Consider the following 24,292-nt stretch of genomic DNA (forward strand, 5'->3'; position numbering starts at 1 on the left):
TCGGCAGGAATGATGATACATGTCTTATGTATTTATGCCAAGTTCGGAATAATTTTTAAGCGTCGGCGTTGGAGGGAACGATGATACATATTTTAATCTCTCTCTGCTAAATTTTTTGGATGATCTTGCTGAACCAAGATGCTGGCCGGAACTTTGAAGGACATTAACAATGTTTGCTGAACCTTGAAGGACATTAACAATGTTTCTTCAAATTTTTAAAGAAACACAATTCAAATGGGGGTTTTGGTTGTGACATTGATTTTGATACACTCGCTATTCAATGTGAATGTCTGCTGCTATAGCTCACTTTCTTTTTAAATTATCATTGTTAAGGGATGGGGAAGTGTTTGAAACTATCACAATGATTTAAGAAAAGAACTAATCTAGCATCAAATTATTACCCGACCACCGACTTATACTTGGTGCCGACTTAACTTACTATATAATCCGCAAGTTTGTGATTTGTTCTACTTTTAGCTGTAACCATCTGCATTAATTGATAACTTTGAAGATACTGTTGATTTTTTTTTTCAACTAAACTAGATCATAATTTGAAATGGCTGCCAAATGTCAACTTTGACCTTGCACACACGTTCTTGGAGTTTTAAGTAGTCATCCATCCAACTCCATTGACTTTTATGGTCAAAAGTTGGCATCTAATAATGCATCAATAGTGTCCAGGATCCCCGTCCAACAACAGTATCGCAAATAGTAATCCACACCACATTGATCGTGTTATGAGTTATGATCCACATTGGCTGTCCAGCAACGTTTCACATTACACTAGAGACCATGTTACACATATAAGACGTTTAAAATAATATAAATAAAACGAATAGTTAGTGGTTTTGTCACGGCAATCCATCTTTTCGGGAGCCGGAAAGACTCACAGAGACATATATTTCAGCCTCCTCTCGCCACCATTATGCAATTCATCAGCTTCAGAGATCAAACGCAGGACGCGCCGTGTAGAATACGAGTTTGGATATGATGCTTGATTTTGTTTAACGAAAACAGCTTGCATAAAATGAATGCACATTCATTGTATATTTCGTTTCCATAATGCATTGTCATGTTTAAAGAATATTAAACAACCATTTAAAATAAAGCTACGTTTTGACGTGTGGGGCCCAAAAATAATAAAGCTTAAGTGTATAGAAAACCAAATCTATATTTAGGTTTTTTTTTTTTTTTTTTTTTTGACTCAGTGCTCACTGATGAGTCACAGACTCCATCTCGGTGGAGCACAAGAGTGTAACTATTCTCATTGTGTCACTGATAAAGGTATTTGTGGATATAAACACTGGATCCCACGCCTTGTTCATAATCTGAAGCTAATCATCTCTTTTCATCCCACGCCATGTTCTTATACCACTGCATTTTGTTAATTTTTTTTTGTCGCAATATGCTCTCTCCCATAATTTCCTCAATGGAAGGGGATCGTTAATTGAGAAATCAAACTCTGCGACAACTTTTTCATGAAACGTTTCTGGGGTTAAGTGCTAATAATTCCAACAACAAAAGAGTTACAGGGGACAAATGGAAAGTGATAATTAAGTTCATGGTGGGAATAGGGGCTGTACGCTTCTCTCCCTTCTTCTATCATTGCCCATTGGCCTGATTACCACTGGCAAGCCATATGCAACTTAAAATAACAGCAATACAGAATTCAAAATACAGTATTCCATTGGGTACGTACTAGGTTTACTTGATTCAAGTTTTGGTAAAAACTAGTCTTCTCTTCAACGAAAAATAAAATAATTCAAACCAAGGTAATCTGGCATTAAATCGTTAATTACGGATAATACTTGCATTCTATTCTTTCACTTGCAAATAATGTATTTTCATAATTGCAATCGTTCAATCTTTTAATTTTCATTTGAAGATCATTCTTGAAAAAATGATTCGAATCATACATTGTTTAGTCATCTAAACATCACATAAATCAACAGTTTATTATGAATATGCTATTTAGTGCCTATAATATTGATTTATTTAAAACATTTGGATGACTAAGCAATATTCATTTTGAATAATTTTTGGTAGAGATGATATCTTCAAATGAAAATTAAGATAATGAACGGTTCCAATTATGATATTTTTTAATGATAAATATACATACACGTAATTATGGAAATGAACTCATCCCGCGAGGGGGAATGCAAGCATTATCTGTTAATTAATCTCCTATTTTTTAGTTGTCGAGTAATTTGTCTAACAATATTTGGTTCTTGTCCAATAAATGCTCTTAACCAACTGAGAAGTCCATTACATTGGTGCGTGTACCATACATAGGATATTTATGCAAATATGATCTCTTAATTTCTTCATTTTCTTTTCAAAAAATAAAATCCATTTTTCTTAATAAGCATTTTGGATTGTGTGAATGGATTAGGAAGTTTTTGGAATAGGAACCAACTGTCATTGGATTACACAAATGAGAGAATGGTACAAAAGATGATAAAGTTTCAGGTTGAACATGATTTACCACCAACATGATTGAACTTGTCTCTATTTAACCATTATCATTAGGTGTGGGGTTTTCTAACAAAAGATTTCGTGATAATTAGAAATGGAATATTCTATATAATATATAAGTCATATAATATTTTGTCATATATATGATGTGTACTTTATTATCCAACATGCTCTCTCACGAGTGACTCTACACGAGATCACACAGAAAACCAATTCCCACACCGGGAACTATTCTGGTCAAGTCATTATACTAGAGCTAATGTCAAATTTTTAAATGTCCTGTAGGTATTTAGTTAGTAGAGTCAACACCAATCTTTTTGAAGGGCCAAACATTAATAGTTTCAAAAGTCTAACCTAATAACGCAAATTTTCGAAAATCCTAAACTCTAAAACCTAAACTAAGCTAATAATTAACTTTAGAAATGATGGACATTACAATAAGTCCGACTAGTTGTTAGCTTGTAGCTTGATCTATAAAATGGTGGAAATTACAAACATTGAGAACACTTCCCATTATGGTTGATGGTACCCAACTTGCGCCACTTACACTTGGTGCCAATCGAGTTGACTTACTACATAGCCACAAGTTTGTGGCTTGTTCTAGATTTATATCCAACGCATTGGTATTTTTGAATATATTGTTCTAAATTTGTCCCACACTTGCTCACAAATCCGCATTAGTTTTCAACAGAATAAGATCATGAATTGAATAATGGCTGCCAAATCAAGGTCAACTTCTGAGTTCCATTCAGCTTCATGGGTTTTAAAGTATACATATCCCGTTGTCATCTAATACTGGGGTTTAGTATTTATTTTCTTTTACGTGTAAATGAGGTCTTAGTTTTAAATCTCGTGAATAATAAGTTTGATCTCAATTTATTTTTCAGCACTTTGTGTAACTAAATCTTTTATGAAGAAAAAAAAAGTAGTCATCCATATGAACAAATAAAAAATTAAAAATTAAAAATTAAAAATTAAAAAAAATAAAAATATCGCAAATAATAATGCATTAAGAAAGTCAAGGATCACTACCCCACAAACACAACAGTATCGCAAATAATATCACAAACAATAATCTCAACATTGATTGTTTTATGACGCCATTCATTCATTTTACAGCAACGTTTCACGCTACATTACAGTAGTCCATGCAGACTTTCGTGCATGTGCCATGCTTACATGCGTGATGAACTTGGTCTTGTTTCAGCCTTAATAATACATAGCATTGATGGAAGAATAAAAAGAGCCGGGGGACACGGCCACCTCTGGCAGCGCCGTCACTTAAGACCTTGTCGACCACCAATATTATAAATTTACGTATTCCAACTTAACAGTTTCACCCTCGATCATTGCATACACAACTCAAGATGAAGGTTTTGGTTGTGAATTTGATTTTCATACACTCAGTTTTCAATATGTTTGTCTGCTGCTTTAGCTCCTCCATCAATCTGATACCCGGTGGGAACGAAACTGATAGGATGGCGTTGCTCGCCATCAGAGCTCAAATAACGGAGGACCCCAATCAGTTCCTGAGTACATGGAGCGAATCGTCTCATGACTTCTGCCTATGGCGCGGCGTCACATGCAGTCGAAGGCATCGACAAAGGGTTACTAGGTTGGACCTAGGCGAACAAAACTTGGCGGGCTCCATATCCCCACACATAGGAAATCTAAGCTTCCTAATGGAGCTGTATTTCCAGAACAACAGTTTGAGCGGCCAAATCCCACCAGAAATTGGGCGTTTGCGTAGATTGCAGGTACTACGTTTGAACATCAATTCACTAAGTGGTTTTATTCCTGTCAATATATCCAATTGTCTCAACCTCGTTATTCTAAGTTTCGGTTACAATCGGTTAGAGGGTATTATTCCTAGAGAGTTTGGATCCTTCCCAAAACTCGAAAGACTGGTTCTTCAGTATAATACCTTAGCAGGAGAGATCCCTGACTCATTGGGGAACCTTTCTTCTCTTGATATGCTTGCTTTCTCTGGAAATAACCTGTCGGGTAAAATCCCTAATTCCCTTGGTCAGTTGACAAAAATAACAATTTTCACATTAGGCTTAAATAATTTGTCTGGTATCATCCCTCCCTCCATTTCTAATCTGTCCAATCTAGTTATTTTTGACATACAACAAAATCAAATTCGAGGGTCTAATCCATTAGCCTTGACCAAAAGTTCTCCAAATCTCGAAAGCTTTTTCATTTCTTGGAATCAATTTACCGGATCCATTCCTGTGTCAATATCCAACGCCACAAATTTAGTAGAGTTTCAAGTTCATGGAAACAAACTAACCGGAAAAGTGCCAAATTTACAGAAGCTTGTTAATCTTGAATTATTGACACTTTACAACAATCAACTCGGAACTGGTACTGATGGCGACATGAGTTTTGTCTCGGACTTGACCAATGCCACAGAGTTAAAGTGGTTGATTTTGTACCTGAACAACTTTGGAGGGATGTTGCCCACATCCATATCCAATCTCTCAACCAAGCTTGAAATCTTTGGGGTTCAAGGAAACCATCTATATGGGAACATCCCAGCTGGGATAAGCAACCTTGTCAACTTGCAGTTATTAAGTTTTGGGTTGAACAACTTCACAGGTAACATCCCTACAGGCATTGGAAAGCTTACAAGGATTGACCAATTAATTTTTGAAAGCAACCAATTATCAGGGAGCATTCCAATCTCTCTTGAAAATTTAACAATGTTAAGCAAACTTGAGTTGCAAGGAAATAACCTTCGAGGAAATATCCCTTCAAGCCTAGGGAAATGCCGCATGTTATTGCACCTGGATCTTTCTCAAAATAACTTGAACGGCACAATACCTCAAGAAGTTGTAGGCCTCACCTCCTTATCAATTTCTTTGAACTTGTTTGGAAACCAGTTAACAGGCTCTCTTCCAATGGAGATCGGAAAGTTGATCAATTTAGGCAAATTAGACTTTTCTGATAACATGTTATCAGGAGAACTTCCAAGTAGTCTTGGTTCTTGTGTGAATTTAGAAGTCATGCAATTGCAAGGCAACTTGTTCAATGGGTCAATTCCTTCCGCGATGGTTTCATTGAGAGGGATTCAATATTTGGACCTTTCTCGCAACAATTTGTCTGGTGAAATTCCACAATTTTTAGAGGGATTCGCTATGAACAGTTTGAACCTATCTTTCAATGAGTTTTGGGGTGAGGTACCAATTGAAGGTGTTTTTAAAAATGCGAGTTCGATTTCGGTTGCTGGAAATGCCAGGTTATGCGGTGGTATTTCTAATCTCCAACTTCCGAAGTGCAACTCCAAGGTGTCCAAGAATGGCAGATTGTCCCCTAGATTGATATTAATAATCTCTTTAGGATCCGGGTTTGCATTTCTTGGAATAGTGATGGTTATTTCCTTTTTATTTGTTCGTTCATCAAGAAAGAAATACAAAGGAACTGCACCTAGCACTTTGGGAAACTCTTGTTTGCAAGTGTCTTATAATACTCTGCTCAAAGCAACTGATGGGTTCTCTCCAGCTAATTTGATTGGCGTGGGTGGTTTTGGATCTGTGTACAAAGGACTTCTTGACAACTATGAAGCTCAGCCTGTTGCTGTCAAGGTATTCAACATGTTACGCCAAGGAGCCTCTAAGAGTTTCATAGCTGAGTGTGAAGCAATGAGAAATATCAGGCACCGAAATCTTGTCAAGGTTATTACTGCATGTTCAAGTGTTGATTTTCGTGGTAATGATTTCAAGGCTTTGGTGTATGAGTTCATGGACAACGGGAGCTTAGAGGAGTGGTTGTACCCAACTACGGGGGCACCCAAGAATTTGAGTCTTGCTCAGAGGCTCGACATCGCCATTGATGTTGCCTGTGCATTGGATTATCTTCATAATCAATGTGAGACACCAATTGTTCATTGTGATCTCAAGCCCAGCAATATTCTTTTGGGAAAAGAATTGACTGGACATGTTTCTGACTTCGGCCTGGTAAGATTTCTCACAGACCAAACCAGTAATGTTCCGGGAAATCAAACAAGTTCCCTTGGAATAAGAGGATCCGTTGGCTATGCCGCTCCAGGTAAAATGTCCATATGATTCTTTGTTTTGTCTTTTATCCTTCTTTATACTTGGCCTGGAAATAATGAGTTCATTATGTCGCTCACTTGTGATTTTTGAATTGTAGAGTATGGTATGGGAAGTGAGGTTGCAACAAACGGGGACATCTACAGCTTTGGCATTCTCTTGTTAGAGATGTTCACGGCGAAGAGGCCCACTGACCACATGTTTAGTGATAGTTTCAACCTCCATAATTTTGTCAAGGCGGCTTTGCCTCAGCAAATTACTGAGGTTGCAGATTCACTGCTTCTTCACAAAGGAGGAAACTCGGGCGCAAGCACTAGTACTGCCACTCCCAGTCAATGCAGCACGACTATTGAAAAAATCCAAGTGTGTTTGAGTTTAATATTTGGAATTGGAATCGCATGTTCTGTGGAGTCCCCAGGAGACCGAAAGGATATCAACGAAGCTATATCTGAATTGCTATCTGCAAGGGTTGTTCTTCTTGGATAGAAGATTTTGCCACTATCTTATGGTGCGAGTGTGGCGGTCAACTGTGTTTCTTCGCATAATGTAAATAGGGGGGCTCCTGTTTAAGGCTGCCTCAGTCCTCACTTTATTAATATTTTTATCTTCTTCTTTTTCAATTTTCGTTTCCTGCCTCTTGCAGCAGTGAAGTTTATAGCTGAAGCTGATCAAAAAATCGAAGTGTACACCAATGATGTACATTGTTCTACATAATGTGTAAACCTTTATTTTAGTCTCAAATTTCAAATACTTAATCCAAGTCGTATGACTAAGATATAAACTTGACAAAGGCGGTAATTGAAGAACCAAACTGGATTCCGAGCATCTACATTTACCATCCATGCATGCATTTAGAAAATTTTGACACTTTGATCAGTCCAATAATATTACTTAGTGCACACTTTGAATTGTAGAGTACGATATGGGAAGTGAGGCGTCAATAAATGGAGAAATTTTTAGTTATGACGGGAACACGGTTGGTACACCACGTGTTTTTATATAAGTGGTGATAAATTTTATTGTTTAAGTTATTAACTTTTTATGTTACAACCACCCCCATATTTCCATTTTATTTCTATTTTCCTTGGAACATTATTTAAATTTATCAATTTAATCCCTTATTCTCTTTTAATCCTAACCCTTGATCTAGATTATGTATTGTTCTTAAACTGCCATGTGGCAGCTCTCTGACTCTCTTCTCTTCCCTCTCTTCCCGAAACACTTTCCAATCTCAGACACCTCTCTCTCTCACGGGAAACCCTCAAGCATTCTAGAGCTCCGAGAGCTCGTCTTTCCTCTTCGAAAAACAAATCAAACCCAACAGTTAACCTCATATCTGGAATCCTTGGAACTTGAGGATCACAGCTATAACCCTGCATGCGTTGGTATAACACCTCTGTGTGTTCTGCCATTGAAGCCGAAAGCTTCAAACCTCTGAAACTCGAACTCAGGCAAGGCTCACTACTCTATTTCTATTTTTATTGAGCTATTCTCAGTTCAAATGAAGGTTCTAATCAGTGCATGACTTATCTTTTTGTTTTCCAAAACCCGGCGAGAAAACTCGACGAGTTCCGAGATACACCCAGTCATTCTCGACCACAGTCGAGACTTTATGTGGTATATTTCCATTTCCATCATCTCAGCTATTTTTCCTCTTCATTTTGGTACTTGGTTTGGGTTTTAGTTTGCACGTTTGCCGTCGACCAGAACTACAACAGTCCTGGTGTTCTTCCCCGAGCATACCCAAAGTCACCAGGCCATCAGGCCTTCTTAAACCCACGGGCCTTAGCCTTAATTGAATTAGCCTATTTCCCTTTTTGGTTATTTAACCTGTGGACCATGCCCTGCTTGAGCCGTAAGTGTGTGTGGAGTGTGCGTGTGTGTGAGTGTGTGTTTGGGCCGTGCCCTGCATGGCCCATGTGTGTGTTTTGGATTGTGTGGTGTGTGTGATGTGTTTGTGTAGTGTGTGGGCCGTGTGTGGGCTGCATGTGTGTGTGCAGGCTTCGTGTATATGCACAGGCTGTGTGTGTGTGTGCACAGTACATGTGTGTGAGTGTGGGTTTGGGTTTAAGCCCAAACCACCTTTTTCACCCTACACCCTTTTAACCTAAAAACCTTAGGATCCTAAAAACCCATTCAACCCAAATCCTTTAATTAGTTTTAGTTCAAGTCCAAATCCTTTAGAAAATCCTTTTATTTATTTATTACATTTTTTGTGCTTAGGTGAAGTTGCTAGTGAGGGAATTCGTAATCCTTATCCGCACAACTCTAATGCTAAGGAGTATCTGTGAGTGGACCCTTTCTAAAATTTGCATAATTTCATGTTTAATTGTATAAATGAAATGCATGCCTTACAAGTTATTAACTGATCTTTATGTTAAGTATGATTATGAAATATGTTGTTTATCGTCTTGTTTTGGTGAAGAATTTATTATTAGCCTATACTGAGCTATATTTTAAAATATCGTATTTTTCTATAAAAACCATGAACTGGTAGACTATCTGATGGATGACGATAGGATGCTAGAACATGTTTTTGAAACCCCTCTGTTTATACCATATTTAGGGCCTCGTATTTAGATCTCGTACAAATACTCAGGGGACTTAAATGTAATTATGTGATAAAGGAAGGGGCAAATATGTAATAAGTGAGGAGTCCTTATTCTATAAAAGGAGCCCTAACCTTCACAATTAGGGGAGGCCAATTCCTAAGGCTCCTCACCCTTTCAACGCTCTCATTCTCAGAGCTCTCTCTCTCCCTCACTTCTCAGAGAAATACAATACAATCAGTGTGGACGTAGCCCAAACCTTGGGGTGAACCACGATACATCTTGTGTTATTTACATTTCTTGCGGATTCACGGTCGGATTTACGTTGTACCAAGACTTCCGATTTTGTGCATCAACATTTGGCGCCGTTTGTGGGAAACGACACAAAAAGCTATGTCGGTTCTCTTTCATTTTTTCATCTCACCACTGTGAAACCTCACCACACTCCACTTGAATCTGCAAAAATCTGCAGAAACCCATTTTCCATCCCACCACTGCATCTTTTCATAATTTGCGAATATTTAAATGGCTAGGAATTGTCTGTGGCTTGACACTCACAATACACATTTTTCGAAAACCCAACTCTCCTGTCTCCGTCTCTAAAATAAACACACAAATTTGAAGTTCTTTCTTGCTCGTTTGAGTTCCGAACGCAGAGAAAGAGAGTTGCCATGGGTAGGCCTCCGAGCAACGGAGGCCCTGCCTTCCGCTTCGTCCAGTCTAAGGTGTAAAGACAAAGAAATGCTTTGGTTGGAAAGCACATAGATGGTTTATGGATACAAGAAGTAGCAGTAGTAGTGGCATGTTCATCATCAGATCTGCAATCTGCAAAGTGTCGAATCTTTGCCAGCTCGAGGAGAAAGCAAAATCTTTTCCAGCTCTGACTTTATGGATGGCTTTCTCCTTTTGCTCTCCGTACATGCAAAGCGCCGAATCTTTGCCAGCTCGATCTTTTCCCTCTCTCCTCGGGTCCCTAAGAGAGAGCAACCTTGCTGCTCCGCTGTTATTTTTGAAATAGAAAGTGGCATCTCTTCCACAAACTCAACAATCCACTAGCACCGCCGCCGCCAGTTCCCTCTCACCCCGGTACCCAGAGATGATTATGGCGACAATCGACCTAAGAAACCAAAACTCCTCTCTCTTTCTGCAACTTTTGCTTTTTGAATTTTATTCTATTAAAGAAAACAACAATCTCGACCACGTCCTCTCCTAAGACCTCGTCGAGATCGTCCCTCTCGTCCAGTCCCTCATCGATCGGAAAAGTTGCACAAAAGGGGGGGAATGCAGCTTAATCCATCCCGACAAGGTAGAAGAGAGATCCGTGAGACAATGGCTCAAGCAAAAACGCTGGCAGCCTCAATGCTGACCCAGCCACCGACCCAACCATCGTCACCTGCAAAGCTGACGCCGCCAACCCATATGCCGTCACCTGCAAAGCTGACGCCGTCGCTCTCTGCGTCAGCTACGACACCAACCTCCACACGGCTAACCCACTCACGCAATCAACTACATGTCGCCGGCCGCCCCCCCACCGCAAGATCTTGATTCACTTGCAGGCTGTGATGAAAAAGAAAAAACAAACAATTGACTGAAAATTGGTCCTGCTGCTGCTGATTTGGGTTAATTTGCTGAGTTTGTCAATAGCTTGATCTCCGAGGTTGCCGATGTTCCCTTTATGGATGCTCTTGTTGCAGCTTGGCTTCCAGGAACGGAAAGGCAGGGCGTAGCTGATGTTTTATTTGGTGACTATGGCTTCACGAGCAAGCTTTCTCGAACCTGGTTCAAAACCGTTGATCAGCTACCGATGAATGTAGGAGATGCACATTATGGCCCTCTCTTCCCCTTTGGATATGGCCTCACTACAACATCGGCCAATTCCAACTAGTTATAAAATCAAGTGCGAAGTTTATGGGCGGCGGCCCTCATCGTTTTGGTTGCTGCCTCTACGCTCAATTTCCAGATGTTGGGGATTATTGACAAGTGTGGAAATTCCAGTCTCTCTCCGCCTGCATGTTTATGGAGCGTAGGCTGCAGGTTTTCGATAGCCGTGGCAATCCCACCGTCGAGAGAAAACCTTCAGCAGATGCTGATGGAGATACCAAGAAAAGCAAAAGATGAGATATTGAACCGTTGCCAATGATGAAAGTAGAGATACAGATAAGCTATCTTACAACAATACCATTATTATTCCACTTTGGCGTTGTCTGCCATCTGCCAAAAGAGAAAAGAGGTGAGCCCTATTAGGAGCAGGGAGATCAAGAAAAGCAGAAAAACAGTGGGGAACAAAGCAGAAAAGAGAAAGCAAAAGTGAGGAATAAACACCCCACCAGAATTATGTGATTTACTTTCCTTATTTTTGAATGATGTAATTTATTTTTATTATCTTTCGGAGACATCTGTATAAACCCCATAAGAGGGTAATATGTATAAACCCTATCAGAAAAAAGAAAAAAAAAAGGGCAAAGCCCAAAACAAATAGGCTAGCATGTTGTGGAGGGCGAAGGCCCATAAGCCCAAAATAGCACCAACCAGGTTATCAAAAGTACACCCAGTACTCCAAAATTATTTGACAACCTGCCGCTATTACCACCAACCAAGTGATGAAATGTACAACCTGTACTCTAGTATCATTTGGCAACTAGCCATTCATGCCACCAACCAGGTGATGAAATGTACAAACCGTACTCTCCTTCATGCCACCAACCAGGTGATCAAAAGTACGCCAAGTACTTCAAATTATACATGAGCATTACTCATGTCATTCATACATAAAACATTCATGAGCATCACTCATAACAATCATACACATTCATGTCAACATTCATGAGCATCATTCATGTCAACATTCATGAGCATCACTCATGTTAACATTCATGAGCATCACTCATGACAACATCCATGAACATCACTCATGTCAATCAACATAAACATTCATGAGCATCACTCATGTCAATCAGCTTCAAAAGCTTCATTTACAGAGCTTTAGCTTCAAAAGCGTCATTTAAAGAGCTCTAGCTTCAAAGCTTCACTTGCAAAGCTTCACCTACAAAGCTTCAGTGCAAGGTATACAAATACCGCATCCGAACAAACGCCACTTCGGCCCATACATGGATTCAATTTGAAGTCTCCAGCGAACATACTCTATTAATCGAAGACTTGGGGGACTACATTATGTACCGTATATTGGGCCTCAACTGGGCCTCATAAAAAATACTTGGGGGACTTAGCCCATTATTTATGTACTGAGGAGCGAACCCTTATTCTATAAAATGGACTTCCTCACTTTCACTAGAGAGCACACATCACTTATGTATTGAAGAGCAAGCCCTTAGTTTATAAAAGGGACTCTCACTTTCATTAGAGAGTATCGCCGCTTACTGAGCAACCGCCTCGTCGCGAGCATCAACTCTAACCCATCACTTATGTTTTGAGGAGCGATCCCTTATTCTATAAAAGGGACTCCCTCACCATCATTAGAAAGCATCAACTCTAGCCCATCATTTATGTATTGAGGAAAGAGCCCTTATTCTATAAAAAGGGACTCCCCCACCTTCAACGCCACCAGCCAAGCCAACCAAGACAACATAAACCACGAGCCGAACAGCCTCGCAACATATGTTACTTCTAGTTGAGCATCACTTCAGATTGAGCACCGCCTCATACCAAGTACTAGTTCAAGACAACATCTAGTTACTTCGGCCCACACATGGACTGAATTTCAAGTCTCCAGCCAAAAGACTCTCTTGACTGAAGACTTTAGGGATTACTGTTTATACCATATTTAGGGCCTCGTATTTAGATCTCGTACAAATACTCAGGGGACTTAAATGTAATTATGTGATAAAGGAAGGGGCAAATATGTAATAAGTGAGGAGTCCTTATTCTATAAAAGGACCCCTCACCCTCACAATTAGGAGAGACCAATTCCTAAAGCTCCTCACCCTCTCAACACTCTCACTCTCAGAGCTCTCTTTCTCCCTCACTTCTCAGAGAAACACAATACAATTAGTGCGGACGTAGCCCAAACCTTAGGGTGAACCACGATACATCTTGCGTTATTTACATTTCTTGCGGATTCACGGTCGGATTTACGTTATACCAAGACCTCCAATTTTGTGCATCAACACCCTCTTTATAGTATAGACAATGGATGACTTTATACTATGAAATGGTTATTTATGAGAGGCGTAACTATTTGTGTGTACCTAGTGGACACTATGCTGCCTGGGGCGAGGATTTGGTGTTGGCAGTTAAGCCAGGAGAAATAATCCCTAGCTACAGGTTGAGGGACACGAAGCAGGCATTGAGCCGGGAGTTGGTAATCTCTGGCTACGGGCACAGAGACCACGGTGCTGGCATAGGGTCGGGAGTTATATTCATTCAGTGATTTTTCTAGCAGTACACCGATCTTACGAGACGATCTATGAGACGTTTACTATTTTGATTTCCGCGATGTTATTCCGCTATATGACTTTTGAGATATTTTTGGCATGCTAGGATTTTTATTAAATTCATCACTTATTATGCTAGTAGTTTTCTTTATATAAGTTGTGTGGGTTATTATCTTGATAACTGTTTTATTATTATTGTATATATGAACTTGGTCCACTCACATTTGTTTTGCGCCCCCATTCAGGTCTTAGAAACGAGAACTACGACACAACGCATGAGGCATTCCCCTACCAGTAGTAATCTATCACTCACTTGTGTGTGATATCCTGTAATGATCGTTCCTTTTGTGATCTTGTTTTAGAATGTGTTATGTGCACTCTAGATACTTTCTTAAACTTTGTTTATTACTTCTAGATTCTAATGTTTATTCATGAATATTTCCTCCTAATCATTACTCTTGTAATCAATAAATGGCTTTCGTCACCCTCAGGTGTCGGTCAGTACGTGCCTATCCGGGTATTCAGAGAATATCAGGATCGGGATGTGTCATTTTAACACACATATCCCACCATTTATATAGCGACACGTGGTATACCACTCCGTGTGACGGTCACACTGAAAAATCTCTCCAACAAATAGGGATGTCTACAGCTTTTGGTATTTTCTCTTGTTAGTGATGTTGTAATTCAACTGCAATCCATCAGGAGCCTTCTTCTTGGCTAGAAGCTTTTTCTTATATGCTTCCTCTTTTGATTGTTGCTATAAATTAAGGGTGACAAATTGCAAATAAGGATCACCGATGAGATGCGTAGTGTGTAAACTGTAAAGCAAAGTCTTGTAAAATATATGGCACCTGGAATTTTAGTCTGATCACAGTTACCTATCACATAACCATTGTTCTTTTCAACATATTCCAACTATCTTCGCTGAATTTTCAACAGCGTTTACTTGGGAGCGGCTGGGAAGCAACTCAGATGATCCCGTGACCTACTGGTTCGTGACCCTCTGGTGACCACAACCGGTTCGACAAAATGCTTGAACGGGCTGTCCAAACTAGCTGCGGCTTGCAGCGTTTTTAAATAAAGGTATATAAAAAAATAAAACCCACAAACCCAGACAACCAGGAGGCCAAGATATCCCCTAAACATTCAAATCCCTATTAATCTTTTGTCTCCTAAGTTGTACAGTCACATCTACATACCATCCCTAACCCACCAAATTTATGATAATATAATTTATTTGGCACAAATAACATCACCGAAAATCGTAATTAACTTGGCAAAAACTACGTGCTACTTACTAGATAGGGGCGTAGGGACAAGGAAGAAAACTATAAACACAACTGAGTATGTATAGGTTGGTATAAAGATGACGATAATGATAATGAACATTAACGTAATAAGGTTACACGTCTTTTTGGTCGAAACAAAATAATATATACATATTTAAATGTTAAAATAAAATTCTTTCACCTTCTTCTCCTACTTCTCTCCTACTTTCCCGTTTTCACTCACATGCATGCATAGCATAGGATTGCATACGTAAGAATAACAAGTTGATAAGGTGAAGAATGACAAGTTTAACAAGTTGATAAGGTGAAGAATGACAAGTTGCTAAAGTGGGGTGTGATAAGCAAAACAACGGTAGCCGTCCTGTTGGAAGCCAGCAAATTGTATTGGAAAAACTACTCAACTTTGCAGCTGATCGTATTTGAATTTTGTTTAAAAGTATAATATTTTATATGCAGTTAACATCATCTCCCTTTCTATGATCCTATCCTTTAAGGCTATAAATTACTTCTTCATACCGGAACTGAAACTTGCCAATTCAAAACTCATACGAAATGGGAATTTTGGTTACGAAATTCATCTTATCATACTCACTTTTCATTGCAATTTTGAGCTTTTCTTTAGGGTTGGGGTTGCTGCAGGGAGGGAATGAGACTGATAGGTTGGCACTGCTAGCCTTCAAAGCTCAGATAAACCAGGATCCTCATCAAGTCATGAGCTCCTGGAATGAATCCACTCACTTCTGCCAATGGCACGGTGTCACCTGTGGTCGGCGACATAGTCAGAGGGTCACTACGCTGGACCTGCGATCCCAAAATTTGGGGGGTTCCATATCTCCACACATAGGTAATTTAACCTTCCTTAGAAAGCTATTTCTCCAAAACAATAGCTTTGTTCATGAAATCCCTCCAGAGATCGGGCGTTTGCGTAGATTACAGTTTTTACTTCTTTTGGATAACTCGCTCAGTGGCTCTATTCCTGCCAACATTTCCAATTGCTTCAACCTCATCTCTCTCTATTCGGGTGGCAACAATCTGGTGGGTAAAATTCCTCCACAACTTGGCTCCTTATCGCAACTTTACGCATTTGCTTTAGACCGAAATAATTTAATAGGAGAGATCCCTTCTTCCCTGGGAAACCTTACAGCTCTCGATAGAATTTCTTTTCTCTATAATAACTTGGTAGGAAACATCCCTACTTCTCTAGGCCAATTGAAGCAATTGACATTTTTCTCAGCTGCTGCAAATAGGTTTTCTGGTCTCTTTCCTCCTTCCATCTATAACATCTCTGGTCTCCAAATTTTTGATGTAACGCAAAACCAACTTCAAGGAAGCATTCCCTCAAACTTTGACAAAACTCTTCCGAATCTCTTACACTTTAGCATCGGCGCCAACCAGTTCACTGGATCCATTCCTCTCTCGATATCCAATACTACAAGTCTAGTGGGTTTCGAAGTTGCAGATAACAGACTGACCGGAGGGGTGCCAAATCTTCAAAAGCTTCACAACCTCCAAAAATTCAGCATTTTCATCAACCAACTTGGAAGCAATGAACCGGGTGACATGAGGTTTGTGTCAGACTTAACTAATGCCACAGAACTGATATGGTGCATTTTCAGTGATAACAATTTTGGAGGGACGTTGCCCGCTTCAATATCCAATCTATCAAAACTCGAAATACTTCAGGTCGGTGGAAACAAACTACATGGAAGCATCCCAGCTGGGATTGGGAATCTGGTTAACTTGCAAACATTAATTTGGGGGATAAACTCCTTCACAGGTAGCATCCCCATTCAAATTGGGAAGCTTACAAAGCTTGGGGTATTGTATGGTCAAGACAATGAACTAACAGGGAGCATTCCTTTGTCTTTAGGAAATTTAACCAAGTTAACTGAACTCACATTGCAACGAAATAAACTTCGGGGAGGCATCCCTTTGAGCTTAGGGGAGTGCCACGGGCTTCTAGAATTAGATCTTTCTCAAAATAACCTTGATGGTGCAATACCTCTACAACTCCTAAATGGCCTCACATCCTTATCAAGATCTTTGAACTTGTCCAGAAACCAATTAACTGGTTCTCTTCCAATGGATGTTGGAAAGTTTAGCAGTTTAGGTAAACTAGACTTGTCTGATAACAGGTTATCAGGAAACCTTCCAAGTAGCCTTGGTAGTTGTGTGAGTTTAGAAGTCCTGCACTTGCAAGGCAACTTCTTCAATGGGACCATTCCATCATCTATGAGTTCACTAGGAGGGATTCAAGATTTGGACCTTTCTCGCAATAATTTGTCAGGTGAAATTCCACAGTTTTTAGAGGGCCTTCGCGGCTTGAAGAATTTGAATCTATCTTTCAATGAGTTTCGGGGAGCAGTACCAGTTGACGGAGTTTTCAAAAATGCAACTGCAACTTCGGTTGTTGGAAACAGTAGGCTTTGCGGCGGTATTGAGGATCTCCGGCTTTCCAAATGCAGCTCTAAAGGGACCAAGGGAAGAGGTTTGTCTCGTCGATTCAAATTAACTATCTGTATAGTATGTGGGTTTCTCGGAATAGCTATGGTCCTGTCATTATTATTTCTTCGTTCGCTAAGAAAGAAAAGAAAATCAACTGCACAGAGTACTTTGGCTAACTCTGTTTTGCAAGTGTCATACAATACTCTCTTAAAGGCTACCAATGGGTTCTCTTCAACTAATTTGATTGGTGTGGGAAGCTTTGGGTCTGTGTACAAAGGAGTTCTTGACAATGATAGAGCTCAACTTGTTGCTGTGAAGGTTTTTAACCTGTTACGTCGAGGAGCTTCAAAGAGTTTCTTAGCCGAATGTGAGGCAATGAGAAACATCAGGCATCGAAATCTTATCAAAATTATAACTGCATGTTCAAGTGTTGACTTTCACGGAAATGATTTCAAGGCTCTAGTTTATGAATTCATGGGCAATGGGAGCTTGGAGGAGTGGATTCATCCAACCGATGGACCAGAAGAGGTAACCGATGCATCCAAGAAATTGAGTCTGCTTCAGAGGCTAGACATCGCCATTGATGTTTCTCATGCAATAGACTATCTTCATAATCATTGTGAACCACCAATAGTTCATTGTGATCTCAAGCCGAGCAATGTTCTTTTGGACAACGAGTTGCTTGGGCATGTTTCTGACTTTGGACTTGCAAGATTCCTCTCAAAACTAGCCAACAACGTCTCTACAAATGATCAAACAAGTTCCATGGGATTGAGAGGATCAATGGGTTATGTTGCTCCAGGTATTTCACTATATGCTCCATTTATTGTATTTTTTTCCATCTTTTATTTTGCAATATTTGTGACAATATGTTTTGATGTTTGAAACGTATGTAGAGTATGGTATGGGAAGTGAGGTTTCAACAAATGGGGATGTCTACAGCTTTGGCATTCTCTTGTTAGAGATGTTTACAGGGAAGAGACCCACTGACCGCATGTTTAGTGACGGCTTGAACCTTCATAATTTTGTGAAGGCGAATTTTGGTGGACGAGTTACAGAAGTTGCAGATTCGATACTTGTTCAAGAAGGTATCACTACCAATACCACCCCCAACCAATGCAGCGCAAGATCTGAAAAAGTGGAGGAGTGCTTAAGTTTGATCCTTGGAATTGGAGTCGCTTGTTCTGCTGAATCCCCAAGAGACCGAAAAGAGATAAGTGATGTTGTAAACGAGTTGCAATCTATCAGGGCTATTCTTCTTGGGTAGAAATTTCTTCTTAACTTTTGTGTTTACTTCAAGGCCCTTCTTTTCTTTTTAACCTTCTTTTTTAATTATGTACCTCCCTTGAAGTATTATCGCTGCTATAAATAAAGGGTGATGAATGGCAAGTAAACATTCACCAGTGAGTTTGCATATAATTCTCCGATCTCAAATCATTTCAAATTTTATTTGATCAACTAAATCATATGAGAGAGGGCGAGCCTTGACGCAATAGAAATGTTGCTTCTTTGTGACCAAAAGATCACAGGTTCGAGTTGTGAAAATAACTTTTTTTTGCAAAACAAAGATAAGACTTCATACTATATATGTTCTTCCCGACCTTCGCAAAATGAGAAGCTTTATCATAAATTTGGGAACTGGATCATATGAGAGCCGCCAGAAACCAAGTTGATGAACCCGGCTTCACCTTGTGTTAGTTTGGACCACGTTTCAATTGCATGAAAACGACGTTATGAATGGCTGCCAAAGATGCTTTTTCCTTGTCGGTCGCAACCTTTGTAAATTATTGGAATTTTGTCCAAATGCAATTAAAAGCTTTTTTGTATGATATATCTCACCTTGGCACAATTGGGTGTTCTTCTCACTATCTTTCTTCCATGGCAGAAAATGTGCTGTGTCTAGCAAAAAAGTAGAACCATGAGCTGGGGACCTTGACCTACCAGACATCCTCAATTTGATAAACTGATAAGCTTCCTGTCACCATCTCCCAAATCACAAATAAGTCCATAAGTATTCTGGTCTTTCTTTCCCTTCCATTCCTTAATTTCTCATTATCGAAAAGTTTCATATTATCGAAATTTATATCATATGAACATTATTTGAAGCCTTCGATAAACATAAGGGTTTGTATGGCACGCAATTCTCTTAATCTATACCTCTACTTAATTAAAGAAACCCAAAAACAAACTGCTGGTCTAGTACATTAAAGACTTTTTGGTTTTTTTATATATAAAAAGAAAAAGGCTCCTAAGCTTTTTTGTTTAAGATTTTTATTTATTTATAAATATGAGCATTAATTGTGATTTGCTACGCACCTATCAGAAGTGAGTGTACCCTACTAACTCAAGGGTTCAAGGGGTGCTTTAATATAACCTTAATTTTGAGATGATAATAAATCTCTTGCCCCCTTTATTTAATTTAGTGTTTGAGCTCTCCCAAAACATTTTTACTAAAAGTCTTTAATACATGTCATAATTTGTCTACATTTCAAAACTTCCTTGTATTTTAGCATACGAAAATTTGCACCATCTAATAAAAATTGATTCATAAATTTATTTATACAATACAAGACCAATTTCTCAACATTTGTAGAGATGCAGATATTCACCCAAAAAAAAAAAAAAAGAGACATGGTACAGTTCAAATGTAGCAACTTATACAATATATACTGCTAGCATCTAATTCTTTAAAAATTTATCTAAGTACAGTAAACTAGTTGATAGTTTAACCATGAACTGAGGCGTATCTGTTGATCAGAGCCAAGGCATTGCTAGTCAATTGTGCAATATTCACAACTCTACCCCTCACAACAGTCTTCAAATTACCGTTCATCCCATTTCCACCAAACCCATCGGAGCATGTTGTCTCATCCGTCAAAGCGGCACTAACCCAAGTTTGCACATCACTTATCATGAGCTGAAAATCCGAGCTTGTAAAGTTGCCCATCTCAGCTATGGACCTTTGAATGACATCGACCGAATCACTTAACTCTTCGATGCAGTCCCTCATGGCTCCGACTTCTCTAGGCTTCATGCCATGACTTTGGGAGAGCTTTGACATCATGGTAGAGGTTGATTTGGCGGAGGCAAGGGTCACGGTGAGGGCTGTGCTGGCCATAAGTTTAGGGCTTGTTTGGATTTCACTTGAATGTCTTGAAAGAGAAGTAAGGCAAAGCTTTGGGTAGGTTGTTGCACTGCAAGATGTTTTCATGAATTCATTGTTGGTTTTTTGTGCAAGGTCTCTTGCTGCTGAGGTTGAAGAGAATATGTAGCAACTAATAAGAAGTGCCAAGAGAAAAGATGTGACAAAATGGCTAGAAGATGAGAATGCCATCTCTTTTGTGTCTTTGATTTTGGAGGCAGTAGAGTAGCAGTGTAGAGAGTGTGAAGAAAGTAGGAAGGGAATGACACTAATTTATAGAACCAATTCTAAAAAGCACATGGAAAAGTCTTTTTTCGGTCCCAAATTACAGCTGGAGGCAGGTACATCTGTTTCCTAAACATAATTTCGAGTTGCCAGTTGGTTTTGTTGGTTTCTCATGAACTTGCTGCAATTGGTTCATTGACGTCTAAACTCTAAAGCAATGTGAAACCAAAGAGCCATACTCGAACTTGTCTAAATCATTGTGATCAATCGATCCCAACTTGATCGGTGAGTGAAGGCATTCAACTTGTGCGTAATTTGCATGCGTCTTCCCGCAACTTGAGATTTTCAGTCGACATGTATACAAATAACTCTCTCCTTAAATGTAGCACTTGCGAAAGAGATTTAATGCATGGAAGGGTACAGACTCGACAGGGATTTTTCATAGATATATGGATAATGTTAGGGAGACTACAATTGAGTTATTACTTAAATGTTGATTAACGTACTTATTCTTTATTGGTGACACATTACATAATTTATAAATATAGTCTAAAAAAATGATATACCTAACATTACTCTAGATATATATCAAAATATCACAACTATCAATGGATAGATATCAAAATTAATCATGTGGGATGGTTGAGGGCAATATACATATCAAAGTGGAGATAGGAGTGGTAGGAGTAAATGGAGACAAAAAAGGAACTGGTGCATTTGATTCTTTTTTAGAAGACTCCTTCTAAAGTGGAATTCTTCATAAACTCTTTGTTATCTCACAGTTTAATGTCAATTCCTGTGTCAATATTATAAAATATTGTACCAAAAATTATCGTTGAGTAGACTCTTGTACCCTAAATCTAACTTAATAAAAGGTGCAGCCTCTTATTCCAATACAAATTTAGATTATGCAAAGTCCATCAAAAATTAATCATGCAATAAATAAAAGGTTATGAATGGCAAGTAAATATTCACCAATGAGATTGCATATAATTCTCTAATCTCAAATCATTAAAATTGATCAACTGAATCATATGAGAGCCTCCAGAAACCAAGTTGATGAACCCGACTTCACCTTGTGTTAGTTTGTACCACATTTCAATTTCATGAATAACGTTATAAATGGCTGCCAAAGCTGTCTTTTCCTTGTCGGTCCTAAACCTTGTAATTATTGGAATTTTTTCTGTCGACTACAGTTGACTGACGGCTCATCAATGGCGGCTCATTATAATTGTTAAGAAGGATTGGAATCCAATCATTGTAATAAGTTGAAGAGTTAGTTCAAGTTGGTTGAAAAAGCTTGTGAGCAAAGTAATGTGCTCAACTATATAAAGCATTGCAAAACAGATTGTACAATTCATTCAGAAAGAGCAATAAAAAAGTTATAATCATCATCCCTCTCCATTCTTTTCCTCTCTGTAAAGCTTCATTCCTTCTGCTTGTTCGTGTTCGATCTTTCTCATTTTCTCATCACAATTGGGTGTTCTTGTTGCCTATCTTTTTACCATGACAGAAAATGTGCTATGTCTAGCAAAGTACAACCAAGAGCTGGGGACCTTGACCTACAAGCAGCCCGTCACCATCTCATACAATTAAACAAGCCAAATCACAAATAAGTCCATAAAGTTTTCTGGTCTTTCTTTCCCTTCCACTCCTTGGTTTCTCATTATCGGAAAGTTTTTTATTTGTCCGAAATTCTATTATCTGAACAATTTGTTGAAACGTTAGATCAACATAAGGGTTTGTAGGCAAGCAATTCTCTTAATCTATACAAGTACTTAATTAAAGAAAGTGAAAAACTACCTGTTGGTTTAATACATTAAAGAATTTGTCAAATCCTAGGTGGAAATGCCATTGTACAATGCATATTTGACATAAAAAAATTAGTGTACGAGCTCTCCCAAAACATTTTACTAAAAGTCTTTAGTACATGTCCAAATTTGTCTACTTTTCAAAACTTCTTTGTATTTTAGCATATGCAAATTTGCACCATCTAATAAAAATTGAATCCATAAATTTATTTATACAATACAAGACCAATTTCTCTACACTTGTAGAGATACGTATATTCACTCAAATAAAAAATAAGTAACAGTCACACGTACAAACCGAATGTAGCAACTTATCTTATCATACAACATATATTGCTGACATCTACTTCTTTAAAAAATAATCCAAGTACAGTAGACTAGTTGACTGGTTTAACCATAAACTGAGGCGTATCTGTTGATCAAAGCCAAGGCATTGCTAGTCAATTGTGCAATATTCACAACTCTGCCCCTCACAACAGTCTTCAAATTACCGTTCATCCCATTTCCACCAAACCCATCAAAGCATGTTGTCTCATCCGTCAAAGCAGCACTAACCCAAGTTTGCACATCACTTATCATGAGCTGAAAATCCGAGCTCCTAAAGTTGCCCATCTCAGCTATGGACCTCTGAATTGCATCGACCGAATCACTTAACTCTTCGATGCAGTCCCTCATGGCTCCGACTTCTCTAGGCTTCATGCCATGACTTTGTGAGAGCTTTGACATCATGGTAGAGGTTGATTTGGTGGAGGCAAGCGTCACGGTGAGGGCTGTGCTGGCCATAAGTTTAGGGCTTGTTTGGATTGCACTTGCATGGCTTGAAAGAGAAGTAAGGCAAAGCTTTGAGTAGGTTGTTGCACTGCAAGATGTTTTCACGAATTCATTGTTGGTTTTTTGTGCAAGGTCTCTAGCCGCTGAGGTTGAAGAGAATATGTAACAACTAATAAAAAGTGCTACGAGAAAAGATGTGACAAAATGGCTAGAAGATGAGGATGACATCTCTTTTGTGTCCTTGAATTTTGGAGGCAGTGGAGTAGTAGTGAAGAGAGTAGGAAGGGAATGACACTAATTTATAGAACCAATTCTAAGAGGCACATGGAAAAGCTCTTTTTTTTTTTGGGGGCCCAAAAGCTGGAGATACATCTGTTTTTTAAACATAATATCGAGTTGCAAGTTCGGTTTGTTGGTTTCTCATTAACTTGCTGCACTTTGGTCGGTTGGGGTCTAAACTCTAAAGGAACTTGAAACCAAAAGAGCCTTACTCGAACTTATCAAAATTATTGTAATCAGTTGATCCCAACCATCTTGATCAGTGAGTGAAGACATTCAACTTGTCCATAATTTGCATCTGTCTTCCCGCAACTTGAGACTTTCAGTCGACATGTATACAAATAAATCTCGCTCCTTAAATGTAGCACTTGCGATAAGGATTTAATGCATGGAAGGGTCCGGACTCCACAGGGATATCGAAAGCAAGATTTTTTTTAGATATATAGGTATTGTTAGGGAGACTATCAATTTAAACCATATTGTGTAAGTCATATGTGTGGTTGTTGATAATTAAATTATTATTTAAGTGATGATTAACATATTTACTTTTTATTAGTAACACATCACATAATTTACAAATATAATCTAATAAAATTGTTATACTTAACATTACTCTGGATATATATCAAAATAGCACAACCATCGATCGATAGATATCAAAATTAATTATGTGGGATGATTGAGGGCAATATCAAAGTGGAGATAGGAGTGCAACCAAAACAAAAAGGTGGAGGTAGGAGTAAATGGGGACAAAAAAGGAATTAGTGCATTTGATTCTTTTTTTGGATAAATGCTAAAGGGACTCTTTCAAACGTGAAACTCTCTATAGACTATCTATCATCTTACAGTTTAAC

General features: G+C 38.8%; 4 protein-coding genes across 5 annotated transcripts; 2 read left to right on the forward strand and 2 right to left on the reverse strand.

Moving 5' to 3' along the window:
• Positions 1-3,840: 3,840 nt before the first annotated feature.
• On the forward strand, positions 3,841-7,298 carry LOC126628844 (probable LRR receptor-like serine/threonine-protein kinase At3g47570). Of its 2 annotated transcripts, XM_050298709.1 has the most exons (3): positions 3,841-4,235; positions 5,889-6,528; positions 6,634-7,298. In XM_050298709.1, exons 1-3 carry the CDS (start codon positions 3,846-3,848, stop codon positions 7,017-7,019), a joined length of 1,416 nt encoding a protein of 471 aa, XP_050154666.1. In that variant the 5' UTR covers positions 3,841-3,845; the 3' UTR covers positions 7,020-7,298. The 2 variants fall into 2 exon arrangements, with proteins under 2 accessions (XP_050154666.1, XP_050154657.1); XM_050298700.1 differs by having other exon boundaries at positions 3,841-6,528.
• A 7,989-nt stretch (positions 7,299-15,287) lies between these two features.
• On the forward strand, positions 15,288-18,629 carry LOC126628854 (probable LRR receptor-like serine/threonine-protein kinase At3g47570). Its single transcript, XM_050298721.1, has 2 exons — positions 15,288-18,012; positions 18,107-18,629. The coding sequence occupies exons 1-2, from the start codon at positions 15,318-15,320 to the stop codon at positions 18,475-18,477; spliced, it is 3,066 nt and encodes a 1,021-aa protein (XP_050154678.1). The 5' UTR covers positions 15,288-15,317; the 3' UTR covers positions 18,478-18,629.
• A 1,112-nt stretch (positions 18,630-19,741) lies between these two features.
• Positions 19,742-20,609, reverse strand: LOC126628930 (21 kDa protein-like). Its single transcript, XM_050298821.1, has one exon. The coding sequence runs from the start codon at positions 20,542-20,544 to the stop codon at positions 19,936-19,938; it is 609 nt and encodes a 202-aa protein (XP_050154778.1). The 5' UTR covers positions 20,545-20,609; the 3' UTR covers positions 19,742-19,935.
• A 1,968-nt stretch (positions 20,610-22,577) lies between these two features.
• Positions 22,578-23,412, reverse strand: LOC126628937 (21 kDa protein-like). Its single transcript, XM_050298832.1, has one exon. It carries the CDS (start codon positions 23,385-23,387, stop codon positions 22,779-22,781), a length of 609 nt encoding a protein of 202 aa, XP_050154789.1. The 5' UTR covers positions 23,388-23,412; the 3' UTR covers positions 22,578-22,778.
• Positions 23,413-24,292: the final 880 nt, after the last annotated feature.

Source organism: Malus sylvestris, chromosome 1 (genome assembly GCF_916048215.2).
Source record: "Malus sylvestris chromosome 1, drMalSylv7.2, whole genome shotgun sequence".
In the NCBI taxonomy this organism is placed as follows: domain Eukaryota; kingdom Viridiplantae; phylum Streptophyta; class Magnoliopsida; order Rosales; family Rosaceae; genus Malus; species Malus sylvestris.